This window comes from Pinus tabuliformis, chromosome 8, assembly GCF_031772625.1.
Source record: "Pinus tabuliformis cultivar Carrire ecotype Pingquan chromosome 8, CPIR1, whole genome shotgun sequence".
NCBI lineage: Eukaryota > Viridiplantae > Streptophyta > Pinopsida > Pinales > Pinaceae > Pinus > Pinus tabuliformis.
The window spans coordinates 207,075,533-207,093,657 of NC_142294.1; the positions used below are offsets into that span (position 1 = coordinate 207,075,533).

Consider the following 18,125-nt stretch of genomic DNA (forward strand, 5'->3'; position numbering starts at 1 on the left):
ATTCTGCCTCTGTAGTTGATAGTGCCACTACAGATTGTTTCTTACTCATCCAACTGACTGCACCTCCAAATAGGTTAAACACATACCCACTTGTAGATCTTCTCTAATCCATATTTCCAGCCCAGTCTGCATCAACAAAGCCACAAATATCCAACACTTTGTCCAATCCTGGTCTTTCTTGGTAGCACAAACCATAATCACTAGTGCCACGCAAATACCTGAAAACCCGCTTCACTGCTGTCCAGTGCTCCTTCCTTGGTTTTGACATAAACTTGCTCAATACTCCCACTGCATGTGCAATGTCTGGTCTAGTACAGACCATCATATACATCAAGCTACCGACTGCACTTGCATATGGAACACGGGACATGTCCTCTTCCTCTTCTTGTGTCTTGGGACACTGTTCAGCAGATAACTTTACACCTACAGGAATAGGAACCTTTCACCGGTTTACTATACTTCATATTAAACCTCTGCAATATTGTCTCAACATACTTCCTCTGGTTTAATTAGAGCTTCCTCTTTGTCCGATCTCTTTTAATTTCCATGCCCAAAATATAGTTTGCAGCGCCAAGATATTTCATGTCGAATTTGGAGGACAAATGGGTCTTCAAATCCTGGATAATTTCTTTGTCATTTCCAACCAGCAACATATCATCCACATACAAGACCAGATAAATAACACGGTCACCAATTAATTTAAAATAAACACAATGATCTTCTTTGCTTCTGGTGAAGCCAAGTCCCCGTATAAATGTATCAAATTTTTGATACCACATCCTTGGTGACTGTTTTAACCCATACAGGGACTTCTTTAACTTGCATACCAGTTCTTTCTTACCCTTCACCGCAAAGCCTTCAGGTTGCTTCATGTAGATCTCCTCTTCCAGATCCCCGTGAAGAAATGTTTTCTTCACATCCATATGTTCTACCTCAAAATCAAAAGCAACAACAACAGATGAAAGTAATCTAATAGAAGTTACCTTGGCAACAGGAGAAAAGACATCACCAAAATCAATTCTCGACACCTGGGAATAACCTTTTGCTATGAACCAAGCTTTGTATTTCTCCACCTTTCCTTCTACATTTGTCTTCTTCTTGAACACCCATTTGCTGCCAATGGGTTTCCTTCCAGCCGGCAACTCCACCAGATCCCAAGCCTCATTTTTGTGCAAAGATGCCATTTCATCAACCATGGTTTCTTTCCAAAGTTTTCCATCCTCTGAATCTACTGCTTCCTTCACAGTTCTAGGATCATCATCAGTAATAGATAAATCAAAATTTGAACAGAAAGCATATGGACTATACCTTTTTGGCTGCCTTCTTTCTCGAATTGATCTTCTCACCCCCGGAGTTTGTGGCTCTTCATCTTCTAATTCCTCCTCTACTGTAGAGTCTGATTCTTCCTCCTTTAGCTCAAACCCTATCTTCTCAGGTTCCTTTGGTTGGACTTCATGTTTAATAACATCTTTCACCTCTCTGAACACCACATCTCGGTTGTACACAACCTTCCTTGTTACTAGGTTCCAAAGCTTATAACCATTTAAACCATCCTTATACCTAATAAAGATGCACTTTTCAGAATTATTATCCAACTTGGTCTGTTTCTCCTTTGGAACATGTACATATGCATCACATCCAAATACCCTTAGATGTGAAAGAGAGGGTTTCTTACCAGTCCATACCTCTTGTGGAGTCTTATCCTCCAATGCTGATGAAGGTGATCTGTTGACCAGGTAACATGCTGTCTCCACCGCCTCTGCCCAGAATTCCTGTCCTAACCTGGCACCACTGAGCATGCTTCTTGCCCTTTCCATCAACGTCTTGTTCATTCTTTCTGCAACTCCATTTTTTTGAGGTGTATATGAAGTAGTCTTTTGCCGTGCTATACCACACTTCTTACAGAATTCTTCAAATTCCTTACTGCAAAACTCTCCACCGTTATCTGTTCTCAGCACCTTTATCTTCTTCTCTGTCTAGTTTTCCACCAGAGCCTTAAATTCTTTAAACCTGTCAAAGACTTCAGATTTCTTCTTAAGGAAATATATACATGTATTCCTTGAGAAGTCATCTATAAATGATACATAGTACATAGACTTACCTAGTGATGGAACCTTCATAGGTCCAAACACATCACTATGCACAAGCTCTAATATATGTTTTGCCCTCTTACCACCAGAGGGGAAACTCACCTGATTCTGCTTCCCATATACACAATTTTCACAGAAATCAAATTCCAGAGAGCTATTACTCATATCTTCTACCATACCTTTACCATGAAGTATTCGAAGGCCATTCTCTCCAGTATGTCTAAGCCTTTGATGCCACAACATGGTCTTCTCTCTAGAGACCACTAGATTTTCTGCTCTAGTTTCAGGAACCACAGAACTGTTGCACCCATCAACAACCATGCTACTTTGCAGCTTGTATAGAGTTCCAATCCGAACTCCCCTCATCAATACTAGTGCTCCCCGAACCATCTTGTAGGTATCCTTCTCGAACATTGTTTTTACACCTGCATCATCCAACTTGCTTACCGAAATCAGATTTCTGGCCAATGCAAGAAAATGTAGAACACGCGGAAGTGTTCTAACCCTTCCACCTTGCAACTTCAACTTTACTTTTCTGCGACCAATGATTCTATCCTTCCTATCATCCCCTAAGAAGACATCACCACCATCGTATTTCTCATACTCGCAGAACCACTCTCTATGGGGAGTGAAGTGAAAGGATGCACCTGAGTCAATCAACCATGTCTCATGATCTACATGTGTACTTGAAGAAGCCAAGTACACATCCCCACCTTCATCTGAGGTGGTTTTCGCCTTTGTAGAAGGAGCATCATCAGATACCTTTCCTTTATCAGGAGCTTTAGATTTACAGTCCCTTTTGTAGTGCCCTTCCTTTCCGCATTTCCAACACACCACCTTTACAGGTTTTCCTGGAGATTTAGATTTCCCTCTAGATTTAGATCTCCCACTCAATGACTTATTTTTTTTATGTTTTGGGATCGTCCTTGTACAAACAAGGTATCACCATTCTAGCTCTCCATATTTTTCCATCTCATCTCCTCCGTCAGCAAGGATGAGACTATTTCATCAAACTGCAAGGTAGTTGCATTGCTACCTATTGCAATAACCAGACTATCCCACAAATCTGGTAGAGAACACAACAAACTAATGCACTTATCTTCATCTGAAATTTTAATATCAACAGATGCTAACTGACTTACCACAGTATTAAATGCGTTCAGATGCTCTGTCATCGAGTCTCCATCTTTCATCCTCAGGTTATACAGCTTTTTCCGCAGCAACAGTTTATTCACCAGAGACATAGATTGGTACAAAGTCCCTAACTTGTCCCACAAAGCCTTCGCCGTAGCTTCCCTTGATACATTCAGCAATACTAAATCTGAGACACATAATCGTATTGTGCTCTTTGCTTTCTGATCCAACTTCTTCCATTCTTCATGGGACACTCCTGTTGGTTTAGTACCCGGATCTACTGTGATCCACTGATCTTTATCCACCAACAGATCTTCCATCTTGAGTTTCCACAACTCAAAACTCTAACTATTAAATTTCTCGATCTCTATCTTTCCACTACTCGCCATCTTCTTTCACCACTAGAATCGATCTCGCAGATCTCCCACTGAACAGGGTCTACCACAGGCTCGATCGAAACCCCTCAGCAACAAAGGTGTCCCCTTGAAGCCAAAACAACTCTGATACCAAATGTAGGTTTTAACCCTGTACAGAAATTACCTGCATACGCATTCTAAAACATAGAAAATAAACAATGTGAGAGCATAACACATAAAAAACATATACACAAAGTTTCTCCCCTGGATCCCAAAACCGGGACTACTAGCTTGATTTTTCATTATATTCCTTTCAATGTTACAATACATATTTATACATGCTGAAGCATCCAATACCATGGACCGAAAACCATCGCGTCCAAAACCATGTGCGAAAATCATGTACACAACCATAGGTAGGTCCGCCCAACCTAACATAGGATCCAAAACCAAAATTTTCCGGGGCGCTATCCCAGACCCCATAGAGTGGGGTTACCTGCACCCCTCAAACCCCCTGTGACTCCCCCCGCTACGCAATTGACGCAACGAAGGGGGGGCTCTGACCCCCTTCTAACCCCCCGGTTAATTACGTGGGCTAGTCGTGGAAAGAATATAACACAACCCAACATACATTAACTACAAAAAATACCAAAAAAAAACATTTTATTTATTGATTAAACTCTACAGCCAAAAAAATTACAATTTTAATTATTATGATTACTAAAATCTTAAATCATAAAATATTTAATATTACAGTCAAAGGAACTTAGCTCACGTGGTATGATTCACGATTCTGTCCCAAGTTACACTATGCCCAGTGAAATGTAATCATATATATATATATATATATGCAACATTGTTGCTTAGTACCTGCTTCTTATGTAAAAAGTAATTGATAACTACTTTAGATTAATTTAAACGTTTAGAGTTAAAAACCTTCAAAAGCATGTAATTGATAGTTACTTTAGATTAATTACATCGTAAGGTGTTTCCATTTGAGAAGAACTCCCTAGTTGCCACTTTGAACTCTTTTGCGGCATCAGATTCATTGTTAGACGATTGAGAGTTCTTCCACCCTTAGATCTCACTTTTTTAACTGTCAACCAAATCTTGATTTGTAAAGCCAAATAATGGAACAATTAGGGGACAATTTAGGTCAAACAATGGGCCCTCGAAGCTCCTTGAAATGTTGTGTTTTCCGCAGTAGTAGGGTGTTGTATGCTATTGGATGTAAAGCCATCACGTCTTCCTCATAATTTTCCTATCTTTTTTAATATGGAGATCATTGGTGAAAACCCGTGCGCGCAGGATGAAACCTTGAACCCCAAATTTTGTGATCGCCCAATGTTCCGACACCCTTCATTCTCTGTATTTGGCGGCTTTATAATCTCGAACTTCTAGGCAAGTCCTATGCCCTTTGTGCATTTTCAGGCGGTTGGCCTCCCATTGTTTGTTTTGTGTTCAATTCTTGTAACCCTACATTCACCTCTGCGATTTCCTTTCTCACTGAAGAGGAAAAATTATGGGATTGATGGTCTCATGCGCCCAATGGATGGAGGCGGTGAGTCTGGACGTCATCAGGGTCGTCCACCTTAGTGGCCAAGTGGACGAATTTTCGACGCCATTTATCACCAAGCGAGTGCTGCAAAACCACCCTTGCCATTTTATCTATAGCTTGCATGATTTGTATGAAGTTAGTTGCCCACCATTGCAACCCATAGGTGAGCTCTACTTTCTCTTGTCGCTCTTGGCCCTCCAGTCGGTCAAGACTTTGGTGGCCTTGGTGGTGAGGTTGTATGTTGCCGCTAGAAAGGAGGCATATGGGGCGGCCCAACGATGGAGGAGCGGGGATTCGACCTCTGGTCTGCTAGCTGAGAGCTTGGTGCCTAGGTGTGATGATTTGGAGGTGAAAACATCTCTTAACGTTTCTACGACTTAAAATTTTCCTTTTCGGTTTTAAGTTCGATTAATGAGAACTGTGATGTATATTCAAATACACATGGGAAAGCTAGCAAACCTAACTCCTATTCTTCTTGGGGCAAGATGAAAGACTTTGTAGGAGATGTGGAAAGGAGAACTTCTTATTGATTCCTGGCTTGCCACAAACTATTTTGGAAATCAACAAGATCTAATACAAATTTCTCGATAGGTTCCTCATTTCAAATTATTTTCTCAACCCTCAAACTATCTCACAACGAATTGTCTAATCATCTCCCAATTTTTCTTAAATCGTCTGTCGATTCAAATAAACATTCACACCCACTTTGTTTCAACCAATATTGGTTTTCTAAAGAGGATTTTAAAAATATGGTCGAAGACACATGGTCACACTTACATCCTACACTTAAGTAATATGATATAGTAATTAACTTATACATGTAATACAAAAATCAGAAACTTGAAAAAAATCAAAGAAATAACTAAGAGTAAAAACAGGAGTGAAGGAAACTGATAAATAAAATGTTTTATTTTAAAATTTAAAATGGGTAACTACATATGTATACATGTGAATGATACATGCTAGCATGAATATTTTAGATAAAAGTAAATTATAATTTTGAATGGGTGAGATGAATGGCATAAGCCACAAAGGCTATAAAAAGAGGGCTTGGGATTAAAAAAAATAAAAATACAAATTTATACATCCTAATGCTACATGGATGTCATAATGACAAATGAATTTTGATTAATATTGTTGAAAGTTAAGTTAATTGAGTATTATAGAGAAATGTGATATTATCAAGTTTAACATCCATAAATCATGGAGAAAAATTAAGAATGTGAATCTTAATTTCAATTGTGAAATAAAATAGCAGTTGTGGAATGAAAATAACAATATACACCTAGTGAGATATAGTAATTAACTTGTACATGTAACACAAAAACAAGAAACTTTAAGAAAATCTAAGAAATACCTGAAAGTAAAAATAGGAGTTAAGGAAGCACATAATAAAATGGTTTATTGAGCGAGGGCTCATTCTACAACCCAACTGTAGACGCCAAAAAACTAGGTCTAGAAACTCTTTTAATAATGTTTTTTTTGGAAATAGGCATTTAATGTGCATGTAATGAAAAATAGAGCGCCATGTAATATCTTGTTTGCTTTTACATATGTAGCTTCCATTTATTAGCCTGCATTAATCAACTCACCATCCTTAGACCATTCAGTAATATGTTTTCATTTTACACTAATAAATTTACAAAATTCAAATTAAAAAATCTCAACATTCAAAAAGAAAAATTGAGTTATAAATTGTCAGTTTGCACATTTAAAATTATATCATAACTACAATAAGCATAGTATCATCATAGATAATATGATCATATGAGAAATTGTCACATAATGAATTGAAACTTTGAAAATGTCATTACTTAAAAGCTTTCATTCATGCACTACGCATGTATTACTAGAGGAAGAAGACATTGAAACACAAACATCTGAATATAACTCATGATTTCCACAAGATGAAGACAATGGGACACAACAAATAACTGAACTAGAAAATAAAGCTCACTTACTGTCAAGGTGTTTCCTCCATGTTGGCAATCGCTTGGAAGCTTACCTGAACTAGTATGTGTGAAGGACTTTACATTGAGATATCAATATCTGTTAACCAATCATTTGCATCAAATGGTTTTGTATGCAAAGAGTCCTAGATGATGCATTGGACCCATGGTTTTTTAACTGAATTTATTCATTGAGAACTTGTGTTCCCTTTCCTTTTATATACCAAGTAAATTAGTGGGCATAAATGTTCTGATCAGAGAGATATCTTCATTGGCATTATTTGATTTCCAATATTTGTGCTTCAATGCATTTCTTGGGATCCTAGTGTATAATCTACTTACTTGTATCAATAACTTAATTTAGCTCATGTCTCGAATCATTCTTCAGTTTTATAAAAGTCAAACTATGGAATTTGGATATGTTCAAACTATGGAATTTGGATATGTAAAGCATCACATGAAGGTATGAAATATTGAACAAATCAATAACATCATAAATATATGGAAAATTGAAATTGAAATAATGAACATATAAGACTTGAGGTATTTGCAAGGAAATTCTTCTAAAGTGGATTTGGCACAATCTCTCATTATATTAATTTGACTTGCAAAGGAATGAATATAGACTATAACAAATTAACATAACACATTTGCAAGGAAATTCTTGTAAGTGGATTTGGTAACAATTTGTCATTATATTTTATTTCACTGGCATAAGAGTCAATATAGACTATACTACATTAACATAATGTGTTACTTCACTAGTATTGGAGTCAAATGTGTCACTTGTTATAGAAGTTAAATACAAAATATAGGGATGCTACATTACAACAAAACATTTTTCCCCAGATTGTCTTTTAGACTACCTACACTTGTCATCTAAACATCACAACTTAGATATTGTAAATCACATTGAAACTAGAATGCTTGTGTGGAATCAAGAACTTCCTTCAAAACACACATGGAAAATATAGCAAACCTAAAAGTCTTCTTGGGGCAAGATGAAAGACTTTGTAGGAGACGCGGAAAGGAGAGAACTTCTTGTTGATTGAGCACAAAGTCTTCTACTAGCCTTGAAGCATAGGTTTCCTAACTTTCCACAAACCACTTTGGACATCAACAAGATCCAATACAAATTCTTCAATAGGATCCTCATTTCAAATGATTTTCTCAACCCTCAAACTATCTCACAACAGATTGTCTAATCATCTCCCCATTTTTCTTATATCATCTGTCGATTCAAATAAACATTCAACACCCACTTTGTTTCAACCACTCTTGGTTTTATAAACAAGATGGTCAAGGAAACATGGTCACACTTACATCCCTCATGCTTGAACTCGGATATGGCTCAATTTGCAAAAACCATTTCCAGACTAAAACGGGTCGTGAAAGGATGGTTTCAACATCATAAAGACAATTAATTAGTTTATTTAAATGAAGTGGAACATTACATAAAATCATTATATATTAATTCCAATGGGGTCTTCTGGAAGGATGTACTAACCACTCTTAGAAAACAGGAGCAAGAGAGATATGGTCTTCCTAACAAAGAAGATAATAAATGTCACCTTAAAAGTAGATATGTGTCGATTAGTGAAGGTGACAAAAATACTAAGCTTTTCTATTGCATAGAACAAGGTATTCTTTATGAAAAAAATATGACAAAAAGGTAGTTTAAAATCGAAGGGTTGTGAATGTTACAGAGATGATAATACTCCCCACTAGCATAAAATAATTTACAAAATTGTAGGAAAAAGGACCAGTAGCATAAAATAATTTACAAAATTGTGGGAAAAAGGAGAACTATTTGTCAGAAAGAAACAAAATTGTCGTAAAAGTTGTCATAAATTCAAAACCAATGAGAGGTGATCATAAAATGAAATAAATAGTACTAACCCTATTTTAAAATAAAAATTTCATGTTGCTTTTTTAATCAATTTTTGTTCAGTAGTTAAGGTAATTTCGAAAGAAAAATAAAAATAAAAATAATCTTATGTTAAAATAATAATTTTATGTTATTATTATTTTTTTTAATTAATTTTTGTTGGGTAGTTTTGAGTTGGCCAAGTTATAGGTGGTTGGTGGTTGATTGGATTTTGTGAATAATTAATGTCTTCAACCATGTAGAGGGTTCTCCACCATGTAAACTATTGCAATGGTTTGTTGCAATTGTCAATATAAATCGATGATATATACAAGAAGTTATAAAACATATTAGAATTTTGGCCACCAGGAGATGTAAACCTTGTACTGTTGAGAGGGAAATGCTAAAATAGTTTGTTGTTAGTTTCAGTGCAATTCAAAATGTTTCTTTATAATTTTATAAATGAATGTTTCTTTACAATTTTAGAAATGATGTTTTTAGATGAAACATTGGAGATATTGAACATCATCAATTGCACTGCACTAGAGTTTCCCATGAATGTTGCAGATTTTACACCAAAAGTTATGAATAACTGAGAGATGATGTCTGGCTCATTTTCATCTAATACATGGTGATGTGTGAAATTTGTGAGGTAGCGATGAAATTTTAGATTTGGAAAGATAGCCATCATATTGTTCATGAATTAATATTATTTTATTTACTACCTGTATTTTTTCAAAATATATCAAATATTTGCTATTAGAACTTGAAAGACCATCTTTGAAGATTAAGAGGCAATCTATGTTGGAAAGGTTATAGAATCTGTCAATTTGGCATAATGTACATGGTTTCTCTTTATCTTCTAGCTTTGAATGTCATTTTGTTTACTAATTTTTATCTTGAATCATTTTTTATATGGCATTGTTCTTCTGGAATGTATGCCTTACGACATTTCATTTGCAACATCTGGTGCAATTGCTAGTTTAAATGTTTACAGAATTAAAAACCTCCAAAATCATGTATATATAAAGTATGCTACATAATAATCATAAACCCCAATTTAAAATAGCCTAACATATAATATCATATTTATATCTCTTAAAATTAAATTAATATTATTAATAAATTTATTATAAATAATATTATTAAAAGTAATTAGTAGTAAAATTTTTATTATTATAAATAATATTATTAATAAAATTGAGTATAATATAATAATAATATTATCAAACAAGACATAGAGTAAGATTATAACGGCTAGTTTGACTCAAGAATAATTATAAATATTAATAAAATAAAAATTATTCTATAACAAGAAATAATTTATAATTATAAATTATTTAAAATAAATTTATTATAAATAATATCTATTTATAACATTTATAAGAAGAACTCATTCAAAATAAATTTATTATAAATAATATTATTAAAAATAATTAGTAATAAATATTTTTATTATTATAAATAATAGTATTTCAATCAAGGGATAGCACAATATTTGAACCCCAAGACTTTGTTTGATGAGAATTCATTTCCACAGCGTTGCCATTTAAGCTACCCCAAGCAAACATACATTTGATAATATTATTATTATAATTTATTTTATTAATAATATTATTTATAATAATAATTTTTTTTACTAATTTTTTTTAATAATATTATCTATAATAAATTTATTTTGAATAATTTATAGTAATAAATTATTTCTTACTATAAAATAAATTTTATTTTATTAATATTAATCACCGTTCTTGAGTTAAACTAGCCATTATAATCTACTATATGTCTTGTTTGGTAATATTATTATTATAATTAATTTTATTAATAATATTATTTATAACAAATTTATTTAATTTTCTTAATATAGAATAATTTTTATTTTATTAATATTAATAACTGTTCTTGAGTTAAACTAGCCATTATAATCTAATGGCTAGCTAGCTTTTCTTTACATCTATTTATTTCCATGTCTAGATCGAGTTCCCCATCTTGTGATTTTTACCAAAAGATTTTTTGTCAAAATATTATGCATTAGAGAAACCTGAATTCAAAAAATATATCACTGACAATATTTATTGTCTTGTACAGTTTTATTAGTAAAACAATACATATTAAAAATAAATATTGAACATTTGAAGTGTAAAAATAAATTACAAAGCATAAATATCTAGATTTGATAGTTGTACTCTTTATTAAATGTTACGACACTTCGTTTAATACTTTATACAATGACAAATTATTTTCATATATATTTAGATTTGATAGGTGTACTGTTTATTAAATGTTATGACACTAAGTTGCATACAAGATTTTTTGAGTTTTTGTTTTTTAAATAATATTTTTTTTTTTTACAATTCAATTTGAAATAGAGTTCTCTAACAAGACGGAGAAATTGCCAAAACAACCAAAAATAACGGAAATTCATTAGCCATTTGATATAAATAAACCAATCATGAAAAAAATTCAAATTTCAAAATTCATTTTTGATTTTCAAAATATTTAATTTTTTCAAAACATTAATAAACTTTATAAAATCTATTTAAAAAATTCAAAACTATTTAAATATAAAAAAATTTAAACTAAAAACAAAAACAATATAACTCGCTTTCCACAAATATAATAATATATATTTACGCCATAAGGCGTTCCCTCTGAAACAAACTCCCTTCCCATGCCCGCTGTAACTTTGTCAGCCTTCGATTCCGATGTTAGACGATGGAAAGAGTGCCATTGGATTGGAAAAAACCGGTATGAATCCGTTGAATCGTTGAATCGGTTAGAGAACGAGGTGCAACTAAGAAAGAGGTAGAAAGACTACGCCACGTCCTTTAGCGGCAGAGGAAGGAATTGAAGGGACAGATGCTTGAAGCTTCCAGGGAAGAAGCTGAACGCAAAAGAATGCTCGATGAGAAATCAAATTATAGGTACAGATTTAAAATTTATTGTGTTGTTGATTCATTTCTAAAATCAGACTAGGTTTCGTTACCTTGTTCTATGAGAACATTACATTATTCAAGTTAGTTTCTTGGTTAATTTCTGTCACTTCTAAAAAGTCTCTGTATCAAATTAGTTTTGTGGATCTTGCAGCTTGTTTACATTAAGCTATTCTGTTAAATATTAGGAATATCCTGGTTTCGAATATGCTAATTAATGCGATATGTTCAGAAGGGCCTTGACACTATGATCTTTTTAAGCTCCAATGAAGTAGTAACAGGCTAACAACCAATGTTGATCCACGCAACATAAGATTGCCACCCTGATCCAACAGCTACCCCTGAAAACCGTTTCGAACCAGAAATGCACATTCAGTCTTAACCTCTAATTTACTTGCTATTGGTCCATATCATTAAATATTCCAAATCTCATATATTAATTTTAACCTGATCATTTAAATGATCAGAAGTTTGCATCCGTTTTTGTTTTTTTTATTTTAGTTTTCCCCTTCTGAGCTTAATAGATGCAAGATTAATTTTTTTCCAGGTCTAAGCTTAATAGATCCCAGATTAAATTTATCTTTTTTAATAGATTTGATGGCATACTTTTACATCAATGCACCAAAAGAATGGAGCTTCTTTCGGATGTAAGAGATTTTCAACTTTTCATTGAGTTTGACAGAGTTCTGTCCGATCAGTTTTATTCTCACAACTTTTAATTTTTTAAGTATTCACAAGTTTGCATTTGATTTATTTGATCCCTTTCTGAACTTAAACCTTTGGTGATACTTTTGGTGATGAAACGGTTCTTTATTAGGAACTATAATGACATCCAGGCATGTTTACATTATTGCACCAAACAGAATAAGTGTGGTCTTAAATGGAAGAGATTTCAACTTTTCATTAAGTTGGATATAAATAAATTCTAGTAGATCAATTTTAACCTCAAATCTCACATATCAATTTTAATCTCCTACTCTGAAAAATTGGCAAAGTGGAGTCAACGAGAAAAGCAAGTGCATTGCCTGAAAGTACTGGCTGAACACTGTTGAAGAGAATAGTAAACGCCAGCAAAATCGCCATTCTAGAAACCGTGTCTCTGATGACAGAACTGCTTGTGAACAACAGAGCAAAATCCTGGCGGAAGACCACAATGAGAACCCAAAATACAACACCTATTGCACTTGATGTAGTTGCAGAGACAATTATTGCAAATTTGGCTCCCCTGCCATTTCCAGCTCCTAGCTCATTGGCAATCCTCACTCTGCAAGAATCAACTTCAAATTACACCTAAGTCTAAATTAAATAGATAATACTATAACAGACAAAAAGAAACCCATTCAAATTCTAAAAAAAGGACATTAGGTGCCATCCAAAATAATAGTACACTGAGCATACCCAACTGCAACAAAGAATCCAAGGGGTATCATCATCTCCCAGCCATTGATGTTCATGCTGAAAGGAACGAAGTTCAAGTCTCAAAATATTAGAATGTGAATTTAATTACCATGCATCATTCTAATAAGAAACAGAGAAGCAGGTTTTACCAGATAGAAAGGGAATTCACTGCAACTTGAGGATCTGTTAGTTTCCCTGTGAGGAGGACCAGCACCCTGTAATACCAATTCTCTAAACTGAAGATAAAACAAATAATGTGAGCTCCTTTTGCGCTGAAATTAGAATCAATCAAATAGGAATCCTTTCAAGAGTGAGTTGTGGTGTGTTCAACTAACCATAGCATCACACCAGATGCGACGGAGAGCTTGAGAAAAGGCCACAAGTCTCTGAATGCTTTTCTGGAAAGCCCGGTCCACGTATGGGGACAACATACACAAGTAACATAAAGAAATTGCCCAATTGCAGGCACCCACCACGCTAAATCCAATGTAATGGCTGCTCCCACAAGTCCCATTTCCAATTTAACGATAAAAAGCCAGGTTAGGACAATATGAAGCACCAATGAAGCTACAGAAAGCCAGGCAATGACCATGTTTTTCAACTGTGACTGCAGGTATCTCTGAATCGGAAACATAAATACAAATGCAAAGTGCTGAGGAATGAACCAGATTGAAACTGATCCGGATAGTTCAGCAATATCATCTGGCTGACCCATCAACTTGAGAAGGGGGGTGGCAAATATATAAATTGGTAGGAGGAGGACTGCAACAACAAAAAGCACAATCCAAGAGCGTTGCATATATACTCCCAACATGTGGTATTGCTTAGCTCCGTAAGCTTGACCGCACAGAGTTTCCAGGGCACTGCCCATGCCTAACTGCCATTAAAACACAAGTTGAAACTACATCAGTAATAGGGGCCATGATGGCATAGCTGATTTACTTGCGTTTAATGTCAAAGTGATCACTTTCAAATTTTGACCTTCAAACTGTTAGAATTGGATACAGTCCGGAGTGGCTATATTAAATTTCCTTGTGCGGATTAGAATTTGAAGAGATAATTTTAGAAGAACCTTTTTTCTCCCACGAAATTGATAACTATATGTGTGAACAGAGCGATTGACTGTTATTTTTCTTCTTCTTTTGTATTAGGCTAAAGCAGGTAATGCTTGAAGCTTATGACCAGCGATGTGAAGAAACATGCAACAATTTTTGCAGAATATCAGCGACGACTATATCGTTATGTTGATCAAGCAAGGGATGCACAGCGAGTGAGGGTTGGCAGTGGGCAAGATGCAACCCCTGACATTCACCAATTCTCTAAACTGAAGATAAAACAAATAATGTGAGCTCCTTTTGCGCTGAAATTAGAATCAATCAAATAGGAATCCTTTCAAGAGTGAGTTGTGGTGTGTTCAACTAACCATAGCATCACACCAGATGCGACGGAGAGCTTGAGAAAAGGCCACAAGTCTCTGAATGCTTTTCTGGAAAGCCCGGTCCACGTATGGGGACAACATACACAAGTAACATAAAGAAATTGCCCAATTGCAGGCACCCACCACGCTAAATCCAATGTAATGGCTGCTCCCACAAGTCCCATTTCCAATTTAACGATAAAAAGCCAGGTTAGGACAATATGAAGCACCAATGAAGCTACAGAAAGCCAGGCAATGACCATGTTTTTCAACTGTGACTGCAGGTATCTCTGAATCGGAAACATAAATACAAATGCAAAGTGCTGAGGAATGAACCAGATTGAAACTGATCCGGATAGTTCAGCAATATCATCTGGCTGACCCATCAACTTGAGAAGGGGGGTGGCAAATATATAAATTGGTAGGAGGAGGACTGCAACAACAAAAAGCACAATCCAAGAGCGTTGCATATATACTCCCAACATGTGGTATTGCTTAGCTCCGTAAGCTTGACCGCACAGAGTTTCCAGGGCACTGCCCATGCCTAACTGCCATTAAAACACAAGTTGAAACTACATCAGCTAATAGGGGCCATGATGGCATAGCTGATTTACTTGCGTTTAATGTCAAAGTGATCACTTTCAAATTTTGACCTTCAAACTGTTAGAATTGGATACAGTCCGGAGTGGCTATATTAAATTTCCTTGTGCGGATTAGAATTTGAAGAGATAATTTTAGAAGAACCTTTTTTTCTCCCACGAAATTGATAACTATATGTGTGAACAGAGCGATTGACTGTTATTTTTCTTCTTCTTTTGTATTAGGCATAAGCAGGTAATGCTTGAAGCTTATGACCAGCGATGTGAAGAAACATGCAACAATTTTTGCAGAATATCAGCGACGACTATATCGTTATGTTGATCAAGCAAGGGATGCACAGCGAGTGAGGGTTGGCAGTGGGCAAGATGCAACCCCTGACATTCTGCGTGCCCGTAACGAGCAGGATACAGTTTATGCCACAATTAAGGGCAACAAGCCAGCGGATGGTCTCATTCTTATTGAAACAGCACAGGAAAGGAGCATTAGAAAGGCATGTGAATCACTTGCAGCTCATCTCATTGAAAGAATACAGAACACTTTTCCGGCTTATGATGGGGGTGGTGTTCAGGGACATGCACATCTAGATGCTGAGAAGCTAGTTATTGATTTGGATGGGGAAATACCAAATGATGTGAAGGATATTGCTCTAAATTTGCTCAGGAGTCCTCCACAATTGCTACGTGCAATTACTACATATACTGCTCGAATTGTCAATCTGATAAACCGAGAGACGGAGAAAATTGATGTCAGGACTGATGCTGAACGTCTGAGGTATTTGATTATTGCTTTGCCTTCTCCATTAGCTTTAATTTTGATTTACCAACAATGATATGAAAGCAGATATCGGTATTTCCATTATTGTATGATCACAATCTTGTTTTTGAAATAATAGCTGATCAATTTTCTGTTATTATATTTATAAAATGCCTTCCTTAAATACAATAGAAGTATTGGAAGTGCCTCAATACCATGGAACCCATCCCTCCTCTCCCCCTCCACTGAGAAATTGCTTTAGGAAACCACTCATCAAAATTTCGTGGGCATTTTCCAACAATGAACTTTAGGTGCAGTTTCCAGGAAATTGAAGGAGAATTTCAAAATTCCAAACAATGGGGTTTTTGAAAAATTGCCTCAATTAGATGAGACACGAGATTTTTTTTTTAAATTGTCAACAGTTTGGGAGATTTTGTTGGTTTTCTAAAGGGTATATACTCAGTTTTTGGCATGGCCGAGTTTTGCAAAACAACTAATCCTTTATTTGAAGGTTGGTTGTTGGGTGCATGTTTCCTTCATGGCTTCGAATTAGAAGCTTTGATATCATGAAAATGCTTTTTCAGATCTAGGTGCATCTTGTACCAGAGTTTTAGAAGTCACTGGTTTTGATATTCAAGAGAAGATTATTCATAACTCTTTTGTATTCATTCAGTTTTATTCATCACATACATAGCTTAATAATTTTGGCTCTAACCACATTCTAAAAGCAAATATCTTGAGTCTACTAACCAATTGCATTTGTTATAAAGGGAATTTCCAAGATCTTGGTCCAGTTTCCTACTAACATTTGAGAATGTTGAAGTTCTGTCTATATCAAATCTTGGGGTATCGTGTAGATCTAGTTAATAACATTTAAATCCCTCCTTATATTTTAAATAGTAATCATAATAGCTGAAGTTGCAACTTCACGCAATGTAAAAAAGCAATATCTTAAACTATGGCATTATATTCACACTTAAAGGACTCTCGCTATCATATTCGACATTAAGTGTTTTATAAAATAATATATATATTTTTTAAGTTTCTAATATGTTTATTTTAGTTATTATTATAATAATTCAATAAATCCTTTTCTTACCTGGGAAATAGTAAGGCTCATTTCTATAAAGTCTACTATATATTGATACTCTATTTATAACGTATATTACTTTTAATATAGGTTAAATAATAGTAAAGAATTTCCTCCTTTCATAATTAATGTAAAAAAATTTAGTATACCTAATATAACAATAATTATAATTATTTTAATCTTTTCCTTTTATGATATTATTCATAGATCTACTAATTTTACATTAATTTAACATAATTTAATAGATGTTAAATATTAAAATTCCTTTTTTTTCATGAATAATCTGAAGGGATCTAATATATATAATATAAGGATAAGTATGGTCATGTTAATCCTTAATTAAGACTAACACTATAACATTATTATAATAATATTATAATATTAATTATCAATTATTATTATACTTTTTTATTACTAACTATTATTTCAAGCTATTTTAATATATTATAGCAATTTTAATTTAAATATTAATCTCTTAAATAACATACGTTAAATACATTAATAATATTTTAGCAGTATAATATTATATAATTAAAATTGATTAGTCATATTGAGTTGTTTTTTTGTCAATTTTAACCATTTATCTAGTCTAAATTTATATAGCGGTTCTTCAATATAGCCATTTTTTAGCCAAACCTAGCAGTTCCATCATCTGTTATCCCTATTTAATAGGATGATGAGCCACACTCATTGGTTTGAAACACGTGGACAAAGGAGTAGTCTACCTAGACAAAAGAATGGCTGGTTTTCCGGCACTACCGGCTCCGGTAGCGGACAATCCCTCCCCACTCCGCACTGGGATCGGGGCTGCCATTAGAAATTCGAAATAAGAAATTGTGATCCAGCCAGCTGCTCACTCACCTTCCTCCTTGACTCGGCGCCTCCCGCTCTGCAATTCAAACTCTGCATGCAAACTCTGCAGCTTGCAATTCAAACTCTGCAGCTCGCCACCCAGGTACAATTCGGACGAACCTCCGACT

The 18,125-nt window shown here is 34.6% G+C and overlaps 1 protein-coding gene and 1 pseudogene across 1 annotated transcript; both read right to left on the minus strand.

Annotated features, from left to right (window-relative positions):
- Positions 1-12,169: 12,169 nt before the first annotated feature.
- Positions 12,170-14,171, minus strand: LOC149234856 (protein DETOXIFICATION 27-like). Its single transcript, XM_089368395.1, has 5 exons — positions 13,621-14,171; positions 13,435-13,500; positions 13,286-13,342; positions 12,913-13,151; positions 12,170-12,228 (listed from the first exon to the last, which is right to left on the minus strand). Exons 1-5 carry the CDS (start codon positions 14,154-14,156, stop codon positions 12,170-12,172), a joined length of 957 nt encoding a protein of 318 aa, XP_089224521.1. The 5' UTR covers positions 14,157-14,171.
- A 506-nt stretch (positions 14,172-14,677) lies between these two features.
- Positions 14,678-15,244, minus strand: LOC149234857 (protein DETOXIFICATION 27 pseudogene; annotated as a pseudogene).
- Positions 15,245-18,125: the final 2,881 nt, after the last annotated feature.

Excerpts from the sequence above, each read along its gene's own strand:
- LOC149234856 (XM_089368395.1), bottom strand. The coding sequence starts at position 14,156 with ATGGGCAGTGCCCTGGAAACTCTGTGCGGTCAAGCTTACGGAGCTAAG. Across the intron at positions 13,343-13,434 it reads GTGAATTCCCTTTCTATCTG|CATGAACATCAATGGCTGGG; the intron begins GTAAAACCTGCT and ends CGTTCCTTTCAG. Across the intron at positions 12,229-12,912 it reads TGTTCAGCCAGTACTTTCAG|GGGTAGCTGTTGGATCAGGG; the intron begins GCAATGCACTTG and ends AACGGTTTTCAG.